This window comes from Nicotiana tomentosiformis, chromosome 3 (assembly GCF_000390325.3).
Source record: "Nicotiana tomentosiformis chromosome 3, ASM39032v3, whole genome shotgun sequence".
Taxonomy (NCBI): Eukaryota; Viridiplantae; Streptophyta; class Magnoliopsida; order Solanales; family Solanaceae; genus Nicotiana; species Nicotiana tomentosiformis.
Window position 1 is genome coordinate 121536421 of NC_090814.1, and position 22525 is coordinate 121558945.

The 22525-nt window shown below is 41.5% G+C and overlaps 1 protein-coding gene across 1 annotated transcript; it reads left to right on the forward strand.

Moving 5' to 3' along the window:
* The first annotated feature begins 18082 nt into the window (after positions 1-18082).
* LOC138908425 (uncharacterized) lies at positions 18083-18508 on the forward strand. The gene has a single exon (XM_070199091.1). The coding sequence runs from the start codon at positions 18083-18085 to the stop codon at positions 18506-18508; it is 426 nt and encodes a 141-aa protein (XP_070055192.1).
* The last annotated feature ends 4017 nt before the right edge of the window (positions 18509-22525 follow it).

Sequence of the window (22525 nt, forward strand, 5' to 3'; positions counted from 1 at the left end):
TCTTGTGATATTTCCTTGTTGGATTTCAAAGCTTGGACAAGATCTTGATGAACAAAGCACTTGAGCTTCTTCCTCTCTCTAGAACACTCTCCCTTATCTCTAAAAATGTCAGAATTTTGCTCCAAAATGAGTCCCAAAGCCCATTTATCAAAATGGGATTGGGTTATGAAAATAGAAAAATTAACCTTCCGAAAGCAGGTATGCGGTCGCATAATGGACCGCATAATGGATATGTGGGCCGCAAAATTGATCACAAAATCGGCGCCCAAAACTGGGCTCTTCTGGTCCATTATGCGACTTGTTTTGTTGTCGCAGAAGCAGTTTTGCGATCGCATAATGGGTCGCAGAATTGCATTTTTCCAGCCTTTGGTAATCTGGTCATAACGTCTTTAGCAATGTCCAAATGATGAACAGTTTGAAGCGTTAGAAACGAGACTATAAGATCTTTAATTTGATAGGTAGATCATCACATAACTCCATATATATATGTAGATATTCTCGTTCAAAGTTGGGTCTTGTGCGAACTCACTTGAAACTTTAGTCTTATAAAATTTCCAACTTCTACATTCGATGCCGAAACCTATCGAATCAAGTCCGATTGACCTCAAATTTTGCGCATGAGTCATAAATGATATAACGGACCTATTCCAATTTACGAAATTGAATTCCGACCCCGATATCAAAAAGTCAACCCCCCGGTCAAACTTTCTAAAAATTCAACTTTCGGCATTTCAAGCCAAATTCCACTACGTACCTACAAATAATTTTCCGGAAACGCTCCTAAGTCCAAAATCACCATACGGAGCTATTGAAATTATCAAAACTCGATTCCGAGGTCGTTTACACATAAGTCAACATCCGGTCAACTATTTCAACTTAAGCTTCCAACATGAAATTCATTCTTCCAAGCTAACTCCGAAGTACCTTAAAACCCAAACCGATAATTTACACAAGTCATAATACCTCGTAGGAAGTTATTAAATACTTCAAATAGTTGAAAGGAGCGTAAATGCTTAAAACGACTGGTCGGGTCGTTACACAAATACCGCCTCTCAGGGCAAAAATCACTCATTCTTTCTCAATAGCTTATCACTTGGCTCTCAACCCTCAAAACTCACACTCGATAGGTACCTGCGCTCACTGGGGGTTGCTGACTCCGGAGGGGCTCCTTCAGCCCAATCGCTAAATCACTGCGGCATGCAGTCCGATCCCATATAAATAGCCATAAGGCTCGTTGCAGCGTGCAACCCGATCCATATATATATATATATATATATATATATATATATATATATATATATATATATATATATATACACACACACACACAACCCTAAGGCTCGTTGCGGCGTGCAACCTGATCCATATACATACATGCCTCAGGCTCGTTGCGGCATGCAACCCGATCCATACACACTCACATAGCTCACAGCTCGGCACTCAGGCCCTATCTCAGTCACTAACCTCCCCAGCCTCTTGGGCTCTCAGAAATCATACAAATCAACCCAAAAGAAATAATAACAAGTATCAACAAGAAAATAAGAGGAAACAGAGATATGACCCGCAAGTAAAATTATGAAGCAAATAGCTGCTAATTCAATAAGTACCCGACCGTTGTGGGTTCCAACAGTGATATCATATGGCCTAAGCATGGTTTCTAACATGAATGACAGTCAAATTTCTAGAAGACAAAGGGAACATGTAATTAACAATAAGCTATTCGACTTTACAGTTTCACGGGACAGACCAAGTCACAATCCCCCACGGTGCACGCCCACATGCCCGTCAACTAGCATGTGCATCACCTCCAAAAAAATCATATCATACCAAAATTCGGGGTTTCATACCCTCAGGACCAGATTTAAAACTGTTACTTACCTCAAACCGCGCAAAATCCTACTCCGAAATGCCTTTGCCCCTTGAATCAATCTCTAAATACCCCGAATCTAGCCACACGCAGTACCATATAAATAATATAGGCTAAAGGAATCAATTCCACAAGAAAGATAAGAAATGATAAGCCAAAATCCGAAATAGGCTCAACCCCCTCCCCCCCCCCCGAGTCCATGTCTCGAAATCCGACAAAAGTTATAAAATATGAATACCCATTCACTCACGAGCTCATTCGTACCAAAATAATCCAAATCCGATATCAAAATCCCAATCATAACTCAAAACCTTAGTTGAAGAACTTCTTTCCATTTTCCCCAAAATTTCCACCCAAATCCAAATTTAAAAGATGAAATTAGTGATAGATTAGTGGAATATAACCATAATTGGGTTAAGATTCGTTACCCAAAACCTTCATATGAAAATCTCCCAAATTATCGTCCAAATTTGAGCTCTAAAAGTCCAAAAATTGAAAATGGGATAAAACCCTCAAACTTGGCCTTTTCTGCCCAGCGATTTCGCATCTGCGGGCCTATAATCGCACCTGCGATATCGCACCTACGGAAATTCTATTGCAGGTACAGACTTAACTTATGTCCCTTGGGTCTGCATCTGCGAGAGTAGCGCCGCACCTGCGGATGCGCTCCTACGACCCTCACCGCTCATGCGCACAGACCAACCGCAGAAGCGAGGCCGCTTCTGTGCAATTACCTCCGCACCTGCGAATCCAGATTGGGCTGCCAAATCCTGCATCTGCGCTTCTTCATCCACACAAGCGAGTTTGCACCTGCGATCTCCCCACTGAAAGTGCGAGAACACCAGAAACCAGAAACTTCTGCACATACACAAGTCACATTTTCGATCTGTTAAGCATCGGAACTATACCCGAGGCCCCCGGGACCTCAACCAAATATACCAACAAGTCCTAAAACACTATACGAACTTAGTCGAGCCCTTAAAACACGTCAATCAACAACGAAAACATGAATCACCGTCCAATCCAAATTTAATGAACTTGAAACTTTAAATTTCTACAACCGATGCCGAAACCTATCAAATCACGTCCGATTGACCTCAAATTTTTCACACAAGTCATATTCAACATTACAGACCTACTCCAACTATTGGAATTGCAAGCCTAAATCAGCTTCAGACCTCAAATTTATAGTCCAGACACGCTCCTAAGTCCAAAATCACCCAACAGAGCTAACGGAACCAACCGAACTTTGGAGTCGTCTTCACACAGTTCGGATTACGGTCAAAATCCTAAGACTTAAGCTTCAGTTTTTAGGGACTAAGTGTCCCAAATCACTCCGAAACCACAACAAAACCTCCTGGCAAGTCACACAAGCAGAAAAAGATACGGGGAAAGCAGAAAATAAGAGATCGGGGCTATTACTCTCAAAATAATCGATCGGATCGTTACAAAATAGTTTCCTTAACAAAATAAAGAAAGATTAAGAAATTAAAGAATAATGTACTTACTTTCCTCTTTTCCGTTTTCAAGGTTTTTTAATTTTTTACTTTAGCTAATTAACTGCAATTTGGTCTAATAGAAAATTTCTAATTAACAGTTCTTGGGAGGGTTGCGCTTGGGACTCAAGTAATTTGTCTGGATTTCTAAATTTTTTTTGCCCTTACAATTTATGGGCTGAATTTATTACTCGAACTAATTTTAAACCTCCCTGGGCACTCAGAACGCTCTATATAAAAATCAATCACACATTTTGAGGTTCTTTTTATGAAAATTTATTTTTCATAAAATTTATTCCCATAAGCACATGTATATTGTTTCTTATTTATAGCAAGTAAAAGGATTATGAGAATATATATATATATATATATATATATATATATATTAGCAACTGAAAATACTTTGAGGAGGGAATAATACTTAAAGTTGCAGGTGGTTTAATGCTTGAACATCCGCCAACGTTGCCTTCGTTGATACTGTGGTTCGTCTCTCTCTCTCTCTCTCTCTCTCTCTATATATATATATATATATATATATATATATATATATATATATATATATATATATATATATATATATATATATATTGATATGAATGTTAAAAAGTCCAGTGCCCCACGCTACCCTAGGCGCTAGTGACGGGAAAGGTTTCCTAGTTCGCCCGGGACAAGGTTATTTCGGCCCAACACCCCCCTCCCCCCCAATGAGTATAAATGCAAGACTAAGCTTAATGGTTAGGATAAGAATATAACTAGTCACCATACTTAATTAAATATCGTAATCTTAATGCGTTCTTAATAGATTGATTCCATAGGAATATATGCGTTAATCTATTTTGAATAGGCGAGTAGTAATTCGGGAGAATACTATGAGAGCAATCATTCGATTAATTAGCAAGCATGAGTGAATTGTATGAAAGGGAGAGTTAATTAAAACACAATAAGATTGGTAAATCGATCACAACCCTAGAATATTTGTGTCTACTGAATACACAACAACTATTTTGCTGCTTGATTAATTAGTTACTTGTTAGAATTATTGCTTAGTATAATTATACTTTTGAACTCAGATTGACTCAACTGAATTATAATCTTGGTGAAACTAGTGGGTAGTTAACACAAGTCTCTATGGGTTCGATACTCAATTTATCACTTTATTACTTGTACGACCACATATACTTGCGTGTGTGTTTGGGAGCATTAAGTTTTTGGCGCCGTTGTCGGGGACTTGAATATTGACTACTTTCTAGTTTTTACTTTAGTTGTTTATTTCATCAATTCTAACGTTTCTTATTGGTTTCTCTGGTCTCAGGAACTTTGATTGAATGCAAAGGGTCAGAAGCCAGGATAGACTTCAAGGCTTTGACCCCAAACCTGAGAGAATATTTCACAGGAGGTTGAGGGAAGCAAGGGACGTAGAACATATTCAGGCACTTGTTTAACTACCTGTGAACATGGCAAAGGAGCAACATGTGATACCCAACATTGAAAATGTCACCTCCAGCATTGTGAAGCCCAGAATCACTAGGTACTTTGAGCTGAAGTAGAGCATGATCCAGCTACTACATGCGAATGGGTAGTTTATGAGTCTTCCACACGAGGATCCACAACAACACATCTTGAACTTCTTGGAGATTAGTGATAATTATATCACTAACGGAGTCACTCCAGACTATGTGAGGCTCAAATTCTTCCTGTTTTCTATGTTGGGCTAAGCAAAGAAGTGGTTGAATGCGGGACCAACTAATTCTATTATATCATGGAATGATCTGGCGAGGAAAGTTTTGACACGGTTCTTTCCTTCAGGAAAAACTGCAAAGATCAGAAGTGAGATAGTCGCCTTTAAACAGAAATCGGGGGATTCTTTATATTCATCTTGGGAAAGGTTCAAGGGGATGCTGAAAGACTGTCCTAATCACAACAAGACTAATGAAGTATTAGTTCACACCTTCATAGAAGGGCTCCATCCAGTGACAAAAATTGTGGTGGACGCTGCAGCGAGAGGTCAAGTGTTGGAGAAAAACTTCGATAAGATATATGCATTATTGAACAAATTCTTCAAAAGAAATCCTAATTTGCAAGGAGAGATGGGTAGACACACAGTTCAAAAATCCGTAGGGGTCCTCGAGTTAGACGTTATTTCTGCATTATCAGCACAGGTTGCCACATTGGGAAACTAAGTCAATAAAATGACCTTGGTTATTAACAAGCAACAAGCTCAACCAGTGCAACAAGTGCAGATATTTTGCGAAGTATGTGGAGAGGGTCACACGAGCGACTTATGCCCAACTAATCCAGAGTCTGTTTGTTTCGTGGGTAATACAAATAGGGGCAGGACAAACCAGTATGGGAACACTGGAGGAACCACCCAAACTTCTCTTGGGGTGGAAACCAAGATGCTCGGAATCAGTACAGGCCACAAGCTCCTCAACAGCAATATAGACCACCACAGGCTGAACAACCTACAAACCCGGCGAGTCACATTAAGTAGATGCTAAAGAAATTGATGGCTGACCAGCATGCTCAAGCATTAGAGATGAGAAATGTGGAGTGACAAATGGGGCAACTTGCCGGTGCCCAAAATACTCGACCAGTTGGAGCTCTTCCAAGCGACACCGAGGCTAATCCTAAGATATCTATCAATGATGTTTTATTGAGGAATATGAGACAGTTAGAAGAAGTCCAATCAAAAAAGAGAAAAAAAGTGACCTTTAATGAGAAATCGGGCACCATAGAAGCAGAATCAGAAAAGGAAAAAGAGTCAGAGAAGCCAGTTGAAGAGGTGGTGGAAAAGCAACCCCTACCATTAGTTGCAAGGCCACCACCCCCATTCCCTCAGAGATTGTAGAAAGTAAAGGATAATGCTGCTTATAAAATGTTTCTTGATATTTTGAAGCATGTGTAAAACAATATTCTGTTGATAGACATCTTGCAAGAAGTGCCCAAACATGCCAAATACATCAAGGACATAGTGGCAAATAAGAGGAGGTTGGCAGAGTTTGAGTCTGTGGCACTTACTGAAGAATGTACCTCAAGAATTCAAAGCAATCTACCTCAGAAATTGAAGGATCCAGGTAGTTTCACTATCCAAATCTCTATTGGTAAGCATGCAGTCGAGCGAGCTTTGTGTGATCTTGGGGAGAGAATCAATTTGATGTCGCTATCTGTGTTCAGACAGTTGGGATTTGGTGAGCCGCGCCCAACCACAGTGATTTTATAGTTGGTCAATCGCTCCCTTGCTCATCCTAAAGGAGTATTAGATTGAAGATGTGTTAGTTCAAGTGGGTTCTTTCATATTCCATATTGATTTCATTATCTTGGACTATGAGCCTGATCAGGAATTCCTATTTATTTTGGGGCATGCATTCTTAGCCATGGACTGAGCTATTATCGATGTATGTGAAGGAAACATGACAATGAGAGTGGGTGATCGAGTGGAGGTATTCAATCTGTATAAAGCACTCAGACTGCCAGCCCACTATGAAGAGCTATCCATGATTTCTGTGGTGGAAAGTGATGTGGCTTCATTGGTGACTTATATAAGCCCTATAGATCCTCTTGAATGAGCCTTAATGGGGGATGAAGAAGAAAGTGAAGATGAGATGATAGAAGAAATTGAGCAAGTACTTAACTTGTCTTGCAAATATGTCCATAGGCTTGGGAGATTTGAGGAGTTGGACAAACTTGTTACTCTGACCCCTCCTAAACCATTTATTGACGAAGCCCCAAAGCTAGAGCTAAAACCTCTTCCAGTGCACCTGTGCTATGCTTACCTGGGGAATTCTAAAACATTGCCAGTGATTATCTCATCCAGCTTAACTAATGTGCAAGAAGAAAAGCTGCTCAGAGTGCTTCGTGAGCATAAAAAGCTATTGGGTGGACAATTGCTGATATAAAAGGAATCAATCCATCATTTTGTATGCATAAAATCTTTATAAAAGATGGACACATCCCTAGTGTTGAGCAACAAAAAAGATTAAATCCGATTATGAAAGAGGTCTTGAAGAGGGAAATAATTAAGTGGCTTGAGGAAGCTATCATCTTCCCTATTTCTGACAGCAACTGGGTGAGCCCAGTGCATTATGTGCCTAAAAAGGGGGGATGGCTGTTGTAGAGAATGAGAAAAATGAGCTAATTCCTACTCGCACTGTGATGGGGTGGAGAGTTTGCATTGACTACAGAAGGCTCAACAAAGCAACCCGCAAGGACCACTTCCCACTTACATTCATTGACCAGATGTTGGGCATATTGGCGGGGCATGAATATTATACTTCCTTGATGGTTATTTGGGGTACAACTAGATTGTCATTTTCCCAGAGGATTAGGAGAAGACCACTTTTACATGTCCTTATGGTACTTTTTCTTTCAAGCGAATGTCATTTGGTCCTTGGAATGCACCGGCCATTTTTCAAAGGTGTATGATGTCCATTTTTACTGATATGGTGGAGCAATTCGTAGAAGTCTTCATGGATGATTTTTCAGTCTTTGGGTCTTCTTATGATGACTGTTTGAAGAATTTGGGCAAGGTGTTGACCCGTTGTGAAGAAACAATTTAAGTGCTAAATTGGAAAAAGTGCCATTTTATGGTACAACAAGGAATCGTGTTGAACCATAGAGTGTCAAGGAGTGGCATTGAAGTTGATAAGGCGAAGGTGGAGGCGGTTGAAACATTACCTCCACCCATTTATGTGAAGGTTATCCGGAGTTTCTTGGGACACGCGGGGTTCTATACATTCTTTATTATAGATTTTTCAAACATTGCGACTCTTTTATGCAGGTTGCTTGAAAAGGATGTAATCTTCAATTTTGATGAAGCCTGCCTGAAGGCATTTAAGGAGCTCAAAAAGAAGTTCGTGACTGCCCCCATTATTGTGGCACCTGATTGGTCCTTACTATTTGAACTTATGTGCGATGCAAGTGACCATGTTATTGGGCAGTGCTTGGCCAGAGGAAGGACAAAATATTTTAATCTACATACTATGCGAGTAAGACTCTTGATGATACATAGCTTAATTACACCACCACTAAAAAGGAGTTGTTGGCCATTGTGTGGGCCTTTGAGAAATTTCCGGCATACTTGGTGGGAACAAAAGTTGTAGTCCATACCAACCATGCAGCAATCAGGTATCTATTAACAATAAAAGGAATCCAAGGCTAGATTGACACGCTGGGTTTTGTTATTGCAGGAATTTGATGTAGAAATACGAGATCGGAAGGGTACAAAAAAATAAGTAGCCGACTATCTATCAAGGCTAGAAATCATGAGCACGTGGAGGAAGGTAGAAAAATTAAGGAGGTATGTCCTGATAAGCAACTTTTTGCTATCGCCGAATACCCTCCCCCATGGTACGTGTATTATGTGAATTATATTATGATTGGGGTACTTCCTCCCGAAATTGAATCCGAAGCTAGAAAGAGATTTCTACATGATATGAACTTCTACTACTGGGATGAGCCATTCTTGTACAAACAGTGTGCTGATCAGTTGATGAGGAGATGCATTCCTGAAAATGAGGTGGAACTAGTGTTGTATGATTAACATGCCTCGCCTTATGGAGGTCATCATGGACACTATAGGATAGCTGCAAAGGTTTTACAGTCTGGGTTCTTTTGGCCAACATTGTTCAAGGATGCCCATACGTTTGTTAAGAAGTGTGACCAGTGTCAGAGAATATGAATAATTACAAGGAGGCATGAGATGCCTTTGAATAATATCCTGGAGGTGGAGATTTTTTATGTGTGGGGGATAAACTTCATGGGACCGTTCCCATTGTCTGGTGGAAACAAATATATCTTGCTAGCGGTTGACTACGTGTCAAAATGGGTAGAGGCTATCGCATTTCCAATCAATGATGCCAAGGTGGTAGCTGCTTTTGTGAAGAAAAACATATTCTCGAGGTTTGGGACTCCACGTGCCTTGATTAGTGATGAAGGGACACATTTTTGCAATCGGTTTTTGAGTAACCTTCTAACAAATAAGGGGTCCGCCACAGATTTGCCACGGCATATCACCCGCAAACAAGTGGACAAGCTGAGGTGCCTAACAGAGAAATAAAGAAGATATTAGAGAAGAGAGTGAGTTTGAATAGGAGGGATTGTGCTGCATAGTTAGATGATGCCTTGTGGGCATATATAACTGCATACAAAACACCAAGTGGGGCATCCCCGTATAATCTTGTTTATGGGAATGCATGTCACTTGCCAGTTGAACTTGAACACAAGGTGTATTGGGCAATTAAATAGTTGAATATGGACTTTGAAGCCGCGGGCGAGAAGAGGCTCTTTCAGTTGAATGCGTTAGATGAGTTCAAGCTGCACTCATACGAAAATGCTAAGCTTTGCAAGGAGAAAACAAAAAGGTAGCATGATAAACGAATCAAGCCACATTACTTTGAACCGGGCCAAAAGGTACTATTGTTCAATTCTAGGATTAAGTTGTTTCCTGGGAAGTTAAAATCAAGGTGGTCAGGTCCATTTGAGGTGGTGAGAGTAACTCCTTATGGTGAATTGAGTTGCGCGCTTTAAATGGTGAAAGAAATATTTTTAGTGAATGGGCAAAGAGTCAAGCACTATTGAGTCCAAAGTAATACTCGCTGATGAGTAAGCAAGGCCCTGCGTCGTGCCGCGATGTTAAATCAGTCGCTTGTTGGGAGGCAGCCCAATTTTTATTGCTTTCATAGCTTAGCTTTTCAATTTTTTTTTGTTAGAGTAGACTATAATTTTTTGTTTTCTTTGTAGGCATATAAATCATAGGTAGAATGGTGTAGGGTATGTAAATTGGATATATAAAGTGCTCGGAGGGATCGGGGATTTCATTCAAAGAAAAAGGAAAAACAGTGCCCAGACCAGCGCCTAGGCCAGCGCCCAGTGCCCAGCGCTACCTGTGGCGCAGAAAACAGACATATTTCTTCCCCCAGCACCAGGCCTAGCACAACGCGCTGGGCTGGAGGGTCAGGTAAATTTTTTTCTCTCTCTTTAGTTTATTATTTAAAACAATTCCCCTACAGTGTGAGATAATACCGGGTATGATATTGTTGTTGTTGTTGTTGTATTTAAAACAACTACCCCTAAAACCCGACCCACATACCCATCTATCCTCACATTACAACCCATGACCCATACCCAAATCCCTCCTAATTAAAATAACTCTAACCCATCTTGAGCCCTTCTCTCTTTCTCCCCGCTACTCTTCCCTCCTCTCTACCCCCGTCTCTATCTCCGTCCCTCTCTCAATTCTTATAGTTTATTTTCTTCTCCTCTTGCATTCATCTACAAATCTCCCAGGTATGTTTCCCTTCTCCCTTTTTCTTTTATTTTGTAGATTATAATGCCCATCCCCCCTCCCAAACTCCCATCTCCAAATTCCCCCATAAGTTGATTCTTAGAACTTGTTCTATGGTGGGTGGCCCGATTGTGGAACAAAATTGGTTGTTACAACTTGGTTATTGTGTTGTATACGGAGTAGTAAACTTCAATTCTCTATACTTCATAAAATTTGGGAGGGCCACCATCTTCCACCATTGTTGAATTGATTTGAACACACTTAATGCCCGCCATGTATTTGATAAAATGCTTGAAAGAGTCAATTGGGCACCGGTGAAGTCTGAGTAGCCGAGTGTAGTTGTATGTGATATCGGGCTAATATGGGGTGTTGGGGGTGGGTTTACCTAACCCAAATCTTATCTTTAATGTTCACATGTTATAACCATGCCACACACACCATGTATCTTGTACTATGTATGTTGTAGCACTTCTTTAGACTTAGCTAGTGTAGTATATTAGTTGTAGAGATTGGGACCATGTGTTACTTGCTTGCACTAAGGCTAAGTCACATCGCCATGATCGACTGTTTGATTTATGTTGCATAGTTAGTGCATTATAATTGTGCGGCATGGTGAAGTCTTGAGTACCCATCGCCTTGTCGTGCAACACTTGTGCATTTTCAACCAATATTGTGGGTATATTACATAGAGCCTTCGATTTTAAGTGTGGGGTCATCTTTGACTCTCACGATAATCTTCGACGGATTTCTTGATTCATTCTCACATTCATGATTATTTATGTTGTAGGTTGATATGGCTCGTGATAGTGCGAACATGGGTAAAGGAGTGGGGAAGTCCTTAACCACTGTTCTTGCTCCTAAAAAGCGCAAGCAAGGGGAAATGTCATCTCGACAAGCTAAAGGGAAACAGGTTGCTGACGGATCAAAGAAGACACCATCGGGACCAAGGCCTCATTTGGATCTAGTTCGTAAGGATGCCATACAATGGCATAATAACTTTGTTCCATATGGGCGATATGTCTCTGAAATGGGAATTAATGTGAAAACTCTGGAACAGAACTTCCCGGACGTGCTTGCCCGGTTAAAAGAAATGAAGATGGATAAGTTCCTAGAGTGAACGGGCCATGCAAATTTGAGTATGGTGGGAGATCTTTACGCAAATTAGAATGGGGACTTGTTCAAGTCACGGGTCCGCAGAACGGAGGTGCCAATGGATAGGTGTTCCTTATGCGAATATTTGGGAGTTGATAGTCCTATCCCGCGAAGGCTGCAAATGTTTGTCAAATGCCCAAGCTATCAGGTTATACGTCACACTCTATGTGGTGTCGATTTGAATGCAAAGTGGATAAGAACTAAGGGTGATGCCCATCTTGAGATGATCCATTTCGACTTCAACAAGATTGCCAAGGTGTGGCAGAATTTGATGCAGGGCAGACTAATGCCGGTTGAGCACACAACAACAAGTGCACTAAAGCTCGAGTGTTTGATATTTTTCTGATTACTGGGCGACCCATCAATGTGGGAGAGATCATGCTAGGGGAGATGGACTGCACACGATCTGGGAGGAAAATCAAGAGATTCTTCTTTGGCAACTTGTTAACGCAGTACATGTTATCCCGGGAGGTACCTACATACCGCGGTTATGACGAGGTTGTGGAGGCTCCTAAGAGGTTGATGGACATCACATCATTGTTTGAGTCTACGTCTAAGCTAAGCCATGCGACACAGAATGAGAGGGACAGGAACTTCAACAGGTATCTCTATAGCCCCCTAAATGTGATCATGAGCAGGTTGGGCGTGTCGGACGAGGAGCGTATGCATCTATGTAATGATCTGTCCAATTCTTCCATGAGAGGATGAGAACACCCATGAAGGCTCTGACACTAAGGATGATCTTGATGCTGACATCATGGGGCCCATGGCTTTGGTGCCCCTGGGAGCGGATGATGATGATGAGTCCGGAGCTGCTGCTGGTGGGTATTCTGAGGAGGTGTAATCCGACTAGCAGGGAGCTCTTCTTTCCACCTTACTTTGCTTTAAATTCTTACATGCATTGGGGACTATGCATATGTTAAGTGTGGGGTGAGGGAACTACTTTATGTGATGTAAATTGTATAAATCTATTTTTTTATTTTATTAGTTTTTCTTTTAGGAACCCTTAGTAGACATAGTCTAGTTTTAAAATAAATTAAATACGAAAATAGAAAAAAACATTCTGAAAAAGCTCAGACTTTTCCCGATGATGTATTTTTTGGATAATTTTCTTGAGTGATTAAAGTCCGATTAAAAACAACAAAAAGATCTTTTTTAGGATAGTTAGGTAGTATCCCTTGCCTTTTATTTTGGTCCCGATTTCTTTCCAAGGGTATAGCTCGAACCGGGTACTTTGGTTTTTTAGGAGTAGGATAGGAAGAAAACTGAGTTGCTCTGAGGTAACTATTGACATGTTCGGTGCTGGCACATTAGGCGATGGCATGCGCTCTGTTTTCCCATACATTTGATTTGAATTGTGATGCCTGAGTAAAATAAATAGCCTACTCTGTGACACCTTTTCTCAGTTGTTTGACTTGTATGTCACCTAGTGCAATATTGCTTAAAATTTCTCAATTATATGTGCTTGCTTGACTTGAGAGTTGAACAGAACCGTCTTGATTGAGTCATGTGCAATGTGTGTGTAAGGATTTGTGTTATTTTGTGTTATCGTGTGTAGGATAGAACTTTCCCCGTGTGTTAATCGAAGCGAAATCATTAAGTTTTGCTAGTCTAGGAGATGACGTGGGCAGTTCTTTGCTTGATAATAGATGTGCTTGTCACTTAAAATAAAATATTTTCGTTGCTAGCCCCTTTGAGCCTATTGACCTTTTCCTTGGTACCCACATTACAAGCCGTACCCCTATTGTGTTTTGAATTTGAAATTGTTGAACCTTTACCTCCGAAGAAACTTAGTCGCTAAAAGAAGTAAAGTGACAGATTGGAAAGTAGCTTTCGCGTTGAACCATGGAAAGTCCCTTAAGGTGCACTAAAGTTGTGAAAAAAGTTCATTAGCTGATGAACCTTAATGTATAGTGTGTGTGTAGAAAACAAAAAGAAAAAAAAATTGCAAGAAAAGGAAAAAATAATTCAAATAATATAGAAAAACACACATCTCCTAATCTTAATAATTCGTGCTAGTGGGAATATAGAAATGCTTAATTGAGAAAAAAAGGGCTATGTTGTATATGGTTGTGGCAAGTGAATTGGTTGAGAAGAAAATGTGCTCGATTTTTGAGTGTTAGTGTATTAAAATGATTAGGAGGGTTAGTCACTATTCCTTAATGTATCCTACCCGTCCCTTAGCCTACATTACAACCCATAAAGTCCTAATTGATCCTAGACTTTGCTGACTTAGATTAGTAGAGGTGTACACTACGGGCAAGCTTATGGTACGAGGATGGGATGCACATGAATTCTTTGTGAGAGTGCAATTTTTGTTCCAATTGTGTGATGTCCTTAAATTATGTTGAAAGTCATACTAGAATGTGTGGACTATTGTATATTCACTCTTGTGTTTGTTGGTGAGGGCTCATGATCTCATGACGGATTGATGATGTCATAAATTTCTCTTGATTGGTGAGTGCGTGAGTTGAGAGTGCTTAGTGGTAACGAGTCAGCTCTTGAGGTAGGTTGGTTATGGATAGGTTGTTTGAGTTGGTTGAATTGAATTGTTTATACTTGGGCTTGTTTAAAACGGGAAGAATATGAAATTTGTATGTTCATGCTTGATTGCCGGTATCGATCACAGTCAAGAGTAGAGTGTATGATTAAAAATTGAAGTGCCCCTCTCTAGTTGAGATATGTACGTTGTTGGGGTGTAGTTGATAGTCCCATTACTTAAGGACGAGCAAGAGTCTAAGTGTGGGGTGTGGATAATCTGCTTAAAGTATATATATATTTATATGCATATTGCCTCATATTTTACTCATATCTCGTAGATTTCGGATGTGTAATGTAATGATTTGTGCTAATTTGTGGTATTTTTATATGTAGGAATCATCTGGAGGCAATTTGGGATGAAGGTGCTTGAATTAAAGCAAAAAAGGGAAGAAAATGGAAAAAGTCACAAAGTAGCACCACATGAAGCATGGGGCGCTACCTATGGCGCAGAAGTCCGAATGTTAAAAAGTCTAGCGTCAGGGCTAGCGCTCCGCGCTACCCTAGGCGCTGATGATGGAAATATTCTCCTAGTTTGCCCGGGACAAGGTTATTTCGGCCCAAGACCCCCCCTCCCAGATACTCAGACTCACGTCGCCCGCACTCTAGAGCAGATGGTGTAGGGACTTCAGACACCGGGGGTACTACCAGTCCAGTCAGTTATTGTTGCTCAGGCCCAGGTGGGTCCCGTTATCTATGATGAGGAGCAGCAGAGACTAGAGAGGTTTGGGAGGCTTGAGCCTCCATCATTAAGTGGGGCTGAGTCAGAGGATGCTCCGGATTTCTTGGATAGGTGCCGGTGGATTCTTCGCACGGCGGGTATTATGGAGACCAGTGGGGTCTCATTTACTACTTTTCAGTTCACTGGGGCATCTTTCATATGGTGGGAGACCTATGAGAGGAGCAGGCTAGTCGGTGCAGCGCCATTTTCATGGCATGAGTTCTTCGTTCTCTTATTAGAGAAGTTTGTGCCACAGACCCGTAGGGAGGAGTTGCGCAGGCAGTTTGAGCAGCTATGTCAGGAGGGCATGTCTGTGTCCCAGTATGAGATGAGGTTTTCAGAGTTAGCTCGTCAAACAGTTTTGTTGGTTTCCACTGAGAGGGAGAGGATTAGGAGGTTCATTGATGTCCTTACCTATCAGTTGCATTTTGTTATGACTCGTGAGAGTGTATCAGGTGCTAGGTTCGATGAGGTTGTTCATATTGCTCGACGGCTAGAGTTTATTCATAGCCAGAAGCGTAAGGAGAGGGAGGCCAAGAGGCCTCATGGTTCGGGTGGTTTCAGTGGTTTTTATTCTGGGGTCAGCCCTACCATAGTAGGGGTCGTCCTTAGAGGCCCGCTCAAAGGACTCGTCCAGCTCATCGTAGTGCTTCAGTTAGCCATGCTTCTTGCAGTGCTCGTTCAGGTCAGTCATCATTCAGTGCATTACTAGCGCAGAGTTCTCACCATGCCTCGTCTGCTCAGGTATCTATAGGCAGTTCCTCGGGTTATTAGGAGAAACAGCTACGTCAGAGGAAGGGTTATTTTGAGTGCGGATAATTGAGTCATCTCAAGAGGGATTGCCCTAGATTGTTGAGTGGGGTTCTACAATAGAGTTCTCAACTGATAATAACATCACCAGCAGTTACACCACCCGCTCAGCCAGCTCGGTGTGGGAGCCAGGAAGTTAGAGGTCACCCTAGAGGGGGAGACCGATCATGTGGTGGTCAGACTCGATTCTATGCTATTCCTGCCAAGCCAGATGTCGTTGCTTCAGATACAATAATCACATGTATTGTCTCAGTGTGCCACAGGGAAGCTTCCACATTTTTTGACCCTCGTTCTACTTATTCATATGTATCATCCTATTTTACTCGTTATTTGGATATGCCCCGTGAGTCCTTAGTTTCACCTGTTCATGTGTCTATGCTAGTGGGCGATACTATTGTTGTGGACCATATATATCGGTCGTGTGTAGTGACCATTGGGGGATTGGAGACTAGAGTTTATCTCTTATTGCTAATTATGATTTACTTCAACGTGATTTTGGGTATGGACTGGCTATCTCCATATCATGTTATTCTGGATTGTCACGCTAAGATTGTGACATTGGCGATGTTACGGTTGACTAGAATGCAGTGGAGAGGTTCTCTAGATTATGTTCCCAGCAGGGTGATTTGTTATCTGAAGGCCCAACGAATGGTTGGGAAGGGGTGTCTGTCATATTTGGCCTTTGTAAGGGATGTTGGTACTGATACCCCTACTATTGATTCTATACCAGTAGTTCGAGACTTTCTGGATGTGTTTCCTACAGACCTGCCAGGCATGCCACCCGAAAGGGATATTGATTTTGGTATTGACTTGGTGCCGGACACTCAGTCCATTTCTATTCCTCCGAATCGTATGGCACCAGCAGAGTTGAAGGGATTGAAAGAGCAGCTTCAGGAACTTCTTGATAGGGGTTTATTAGGCCTAGTGTGTCGCCTTGGGGTGCACCAGTTCTGTTTGTTAATAAGAAGGATGGTACTATGCAGATGTGCATCGATTATAGGCAGTTGAATAAAGTTACAATCAGTAACAAGTATCGTTTTCTGTGCATTGATGATATATTTGACCAGCTTTAGGGAGCGGGGGTCTTCTTCAAGATCGATTTGAGCTCTAGGTATCACCCATTGAAGATTCGGGACTTGGATATCTAAAGATGACATTCAGGACCCACTATGGTTACTATGAGTTCCTTGTGATGTCTTTTGGGCTGACCAACACCCCAACAACATTCATGCATATGATGAACACAGTATTTCAGTCATATCTTGATTTGTTTGTTATATTATTCATCGATGATATCCTAGTGTACTCACTTAGCCAGGAGGAGCATGCCCAACATTTTAGGATTGTACTACAACGGTTAAAGGAGGAGAAACTTTATGCCAAGTTCTCCAAGTGTGAGTTTTGGCTTCGTTCGATGGCGTTCTTGGGGCACGTGGCGTCCAGTGAGGGGATTAAGGTGGATCTAAAGAAGATAAAGGCGGTTCAGAGTTGGCCCATACCATCTTCAACTACGAAGATTCAGAGATTTCTTGGCTTGGCTGGATATTATCATCGCTTTGTAAAGGATTTCTCATCCATTGCAACTCCTTTGACCAGATTGACCCAGAAGTGCTCCATTCAGGTGGTCGGATGAGTGTGAGGAGAGCTTTCAGAAGCTCAAGACTGCCTTGACCACAACTCCAGTTCTAGTTTTGCCTTTAGTGTCAGGCTCTTATACCGTGTATTGTGATGCTTCTTGGATTGGCCTTGGGTATGTCTTGATGTAGGAGGGTAGAGTGATTGTTTATGATTCACGCCAATTGAATCCCCATGAGAAGAACTACCCTGTTCATGATTTGGAGTTGGCAGCCACCATTCATGCATTGAAGATTTAGAGGCATTATCTCTATGGTGTGTCTTGTGAGGTATTTACGGATCATTTGAGTCTCCAGCACTTGTTCAAACAAAAGGATCTAAATTTGATACAACGGAGATGGTTGGAGCTGCTAAAGGACTATGATATTACTATTTTGTATCATCCCAGGAAGGCGAATGTGGTAGCAGATGCCTTGAGTAGAAAAGCGGTGAGTATGGGTAGCCTTGCATTTATTCCTGTTGGTGAGAGACCTCTTGTAGCTGATGTTCAGGCTTTGACCAACTAGTTCGTGAGATTAGATGTTTCGGATCACGGTCGGGTTCTAGCTTGTGTGGTTTTTTGGTCTTCCTTATATGATCGCATGAGAGAGCGCCAGTATGATGATCCCCATTTGCTTGTCCTAAAGGATACGGTTCAGCACGATGATGCTAAGGATGCTATTAAGGATGATGGAGTGTTGAGGATTCAAGGTTGGATTTGTGTGCCTAATGTAGATGGGCTACGTGAGTTGATCCGTGAGGAGGCCAACTGTTCACAGTATTCCATTTATTCGGGTGCTGCAAAGATGTATCAGGACTTGAGGCAACACTATTGGTGGAGGAGTATGAAGAAGGATATAGTGGGGTTTGTAGCTTGGTTCCTAATCTGTCATCAGGTGAAGTACGAGCATAAGAGAACGGCCGGATTGCTTCACAAGCTTGAGATTCCTGAGTGGAAATGGAAGCGTATCACCATGGATTTTTTAGTTGGGCTCCCATGGACATCGAAAACATTTGATGCTATTTAGGTGATTGTGGATCGGTTGACCAAGTCCACGCATTTCATTCCAGTTAGAACTACTTTTTTCTTTGGAGCAGTTGGCTAAGATCTACATCTGTGATATTGTTCGCCTTCACAGTGTTTCGGTGTCCATCATTTCAGATCGGGGCACATAGTTTACATTGCAAGTTTGGAGAGCAGTGTAGTGAGAGTTAGGCACACAGGTTGAGTTGAGTACAACATTTCACCCTCAGATAGATGGTCATTCCGAGCGCACTATTCAAATATTAGAGGATATGCTATGCGCTTATGTCATAGATTTCGGGGGTTCATAGGAATAATTTCCGTCGCTTGCGGAGTTTGCCTACAACAACAGCTACCAATCGAACATTCAGATGGCTCCGTATGAGGCTTTGTATGGGAGACAATGTCGGTCTCCAATAGGTTAGTCTTATCCGGGTGAGGCTAGGCTATTGGGTACTGACTTAGTTCAAGATGCTTTGGACAAGGTTAAATTGATTCAGGATTGGCTTCGCACGGTGAGGGAGAAGGTACTACTCAAGGTTTCACCCATGAAGGGTGTTATGAGGTTCGGGAATAAGGTCAAGTTTAGCCTTCGGTATATCGGGTCATTTGAGGTGCTTTAGAGGATTGGAGAGGTAGCTTACAAGCTTGCCTTGCCGCCTAGTCTGTTGAGTGTTCATCCACTATTTCATGTTTCTATGCTCCAGAAGTATGTCGGCGATCCATATCATGTTTTGGAATTTAGCACTGTTCAGTTGGATGGTGATTTGACTTATGATGTGGAGCCAGTGGGCATTTTGGATTGGCAGGCTCGAAAGTTGAGGTTAAAGAACATAGCATAAGTGAAGGTGCAGTGGAGAGGTCAGCCAATTGATTAGGCTACTTGGGAGTCCAATCGGGAGATGCGGAGCATATATCCACGCCTATTTGAGACTCCAGGTATGATTCTAGACCTGTTCGAGAACGAACGTTTGTTTAAGAGGGGGATGATATAACGACCCGGCCAGTCTTTTTGAGTGTTATAGCCCCGCCCCCCATTAACTGCATATTTTATGCTCAATTGTCGTTATGTGACTTGCCGGTGTAGTAGGTTCGGTTCCGAGGATGTTTCAGAATAAGTTGAGACACTTAGTCTCAAGGTTGGAAGCTTAAGTTGAAAATGTTGACTGAATGATGACTTATGTGTAAATGGCTTAGGAATAGAGTTTTGATGGTTCTGATAGCTCCGTTGGGTGATTTTTGGACTTAGGAGTGTGTCCGAATAGTGATTTGGAGGTCTGTAGTTGATTTAGTCTTGAAATGGCAAAAGTTGGAAAATTAGAAGTTTTGGAAATTGAGAAGTTTGACCGATGAATTTGGTCGCAGATGCGCGATCGTAGAAGCGAAGGAGTCATCGCAGGAGTAGATCTGGGTGAGCTGGGGAGTTGCGCAGGTGTGAACGAAATTTTCGCATATGCGAGTTTGTAGATGCTGAAGGATCATCGCAAAAGCGAAAGGAGGCCTGGTGAGGCAGGTCCGCAGAAGCGGAAATCTTCTCACAGAAGCGAGGCCGCAGGTGAAGACTAGTGGCCGCAGATGCGCAAGGCCGGTGTCCAGTGTAACTCCGCTGATGCGGAGCTTTGACCGCAAAAGAGAAATAGAAGGTGCGGTTAAATGATACGCATAAGCGAAAAGGGCTGGGCCGTATTTAAAACTCGAAGGTTTCGTGATTTTAATCATTTTGGACATTTCAAGCTCAGACTAAGGCAATATTTGAGAGGATTTTCTCGGGGTTTTTTAGGTAAGTCACACATGATCATTTTTATTCAATAATATTATTTCCCCATTGAATTTTCCCCCTAGATTGTGTGTTTTTGAGGTGGAATTTTGGGGTTTCTAGGCTAGGGATTGGAGAGTTAAATTTGGGGATTTGAGAGATGATTTGGTGTCGGGATTTGGTAAATTTGGTATGGTTGGATTCGTGGATGAATGGGCTTTCGAATTTTGTAGCTTTTATTAGATTCTGAGATGTGGGCCCAGGAGATGACTTTTGAGTTTGATTTTTGACTTTGAATAAGAATCTAGCATTTTCATGTGGAATTGATTCCAATAGCTTGAGTTAATTGTATCGAATTGTTTGTGGCTAGATTTGAGGCGTTCGGAGGTCGATTAGCGAGGCAAGGGATTGCTAGCGGAGTGATTCGATTAGTTTGAGGTAAGTAACATATTTAAACTCGGTTAAGGCACCGGTTTCCTAAATTGTTGTGATAGCCACGTGCTTTTGGATGAGCACATGTATGGGGATGAGCCCATGTGCGATCACCGGGACTATATATTCATGTTTGGGTTGTGCTCGGGCTCTTATAAGCCTAGAAATGATTGTTAAGCTTTAAGCTTTGATATCTCACATGTTGTAATAATTTATGTGATCTAATTGAGCCATGATGAGGCTACTTAGAGGTTTAACCCCTGAACGAACTTGATAAATGCTTTTCATTGATTAAATTGCCGGTTTGAACTACGATAGCACACTTTTAACACGCCTACACTTTAGCATGTCATTTACACCAGTCCAGGGTGTCACGACCCCAAATCCACTAGTCGTGATGGCACCTAACTCAACCCGCTAGGTAAGTCAACTAGTAACTATCCAATTTCAATGATATTAACAAGACAAATAAACAATAGTAATTTACTGAATTTTATACATTTCCCAAGGACTGGTAGTACAAATCATGAGCTTCTAAGAATAGAGTTTACAAAGCTGAAATGAAATAAATACATAGTTTGTTTGAAAAGTACATAAACAGAGTTTCATAGATCTAAGACTACCACGAATAAGAGGCAGATACAACCGGGACGCAGGTACATCTTAAATCCAGCTCCTATCGAACATAGCAATAACAGTAGCCAACATCTGCACACAAAGTGCAGAAGTGTAGTATGAGTACAACCGACCCAATGTACTCAGTAAGTAAGAAACCTAACCTTAGGTTGAAAGTAGTGATGGGCTAACACTAGGTCGGGTACAATACCAATATTCCACAACAGTTCATAACAACATAATACAGGTAATAAAAGAGGTATCTCAGTGAAAACTCAAATCTTTTATCGAATATTCCAAAATTCAAGTAAGTTTGAAAACTGTGATTTTTCCCAAAATCCTTTCAACAATAAGTAAGATATTTCATTTTCAGATAGCATGAGGAAAGTACGTCTCTATGCCTACATGTAAAGATACATGTAAAATCATAAATGTATCAAAACTGGGTAGCAGAAGGAAATGCATCTCTATGCATGTATCTCAAGTACGCATATCAAATGCAATGCATCTCGATGATGAGCTCGTATACTCACACTCTCATAGTACTCAATATCACTGTCTCGCATCCTCTCTCACTATGCTCAATGCTTAGCACACTCAATCACTCAGTGTTGTACAATACCCGCTGCGGCATGCAGCCCGATCCACATATTTATAGTCGACGGCGCTCACTGGGGGTGTGCAGACTCTGGAGGGGCTCCTACAGCCCAAGCGCTATAATCTGCATGGACAACTCACGTGCTGAACGAACAAATCACGTGCCATAATATCAATATTTGGATCCGCACGGACAACTCACGTGCTATAGTATCAATATCTAGATCCGCACATACAACTCACGTGCTGCACGGACAACTCATATGCTATAGTATCAATATCCTCACAAATAGGTCCCCGGCCTTACTCAGTCATCAATCTCTCCAGTCTCACTCACGGGCTCACAATGTCATAAAACTAGCCCGACAACAATGATATGATGTTTCAATAAATAACAACTGAGACTAGGATATGATATGAATGCATGAATATGACTGAGTACGTAATATCAATGAAATCAGTTAAATGACAGTAAGAATACCACTATGGGGTCCTAGCAGTATCATCATAAAGCCTATCATGATATCTAGCATGATTGATAGCTCAATTACTTTATCATATGGTGTAAACACAAACATCAACAAAGTAGGACCACTATACAGTGCCATAGAAGCAACAAAG

Bases quoted from the DNA above. Each gene is read 5' to 3' on its own strand.
- LOC138908425 (XM_070199091.1), top strand. From the start codon at position 18,083: ATGAGAGAGCGCCAGTATGATGATCCCCATTTGCTTGTCCTAAAGGAT.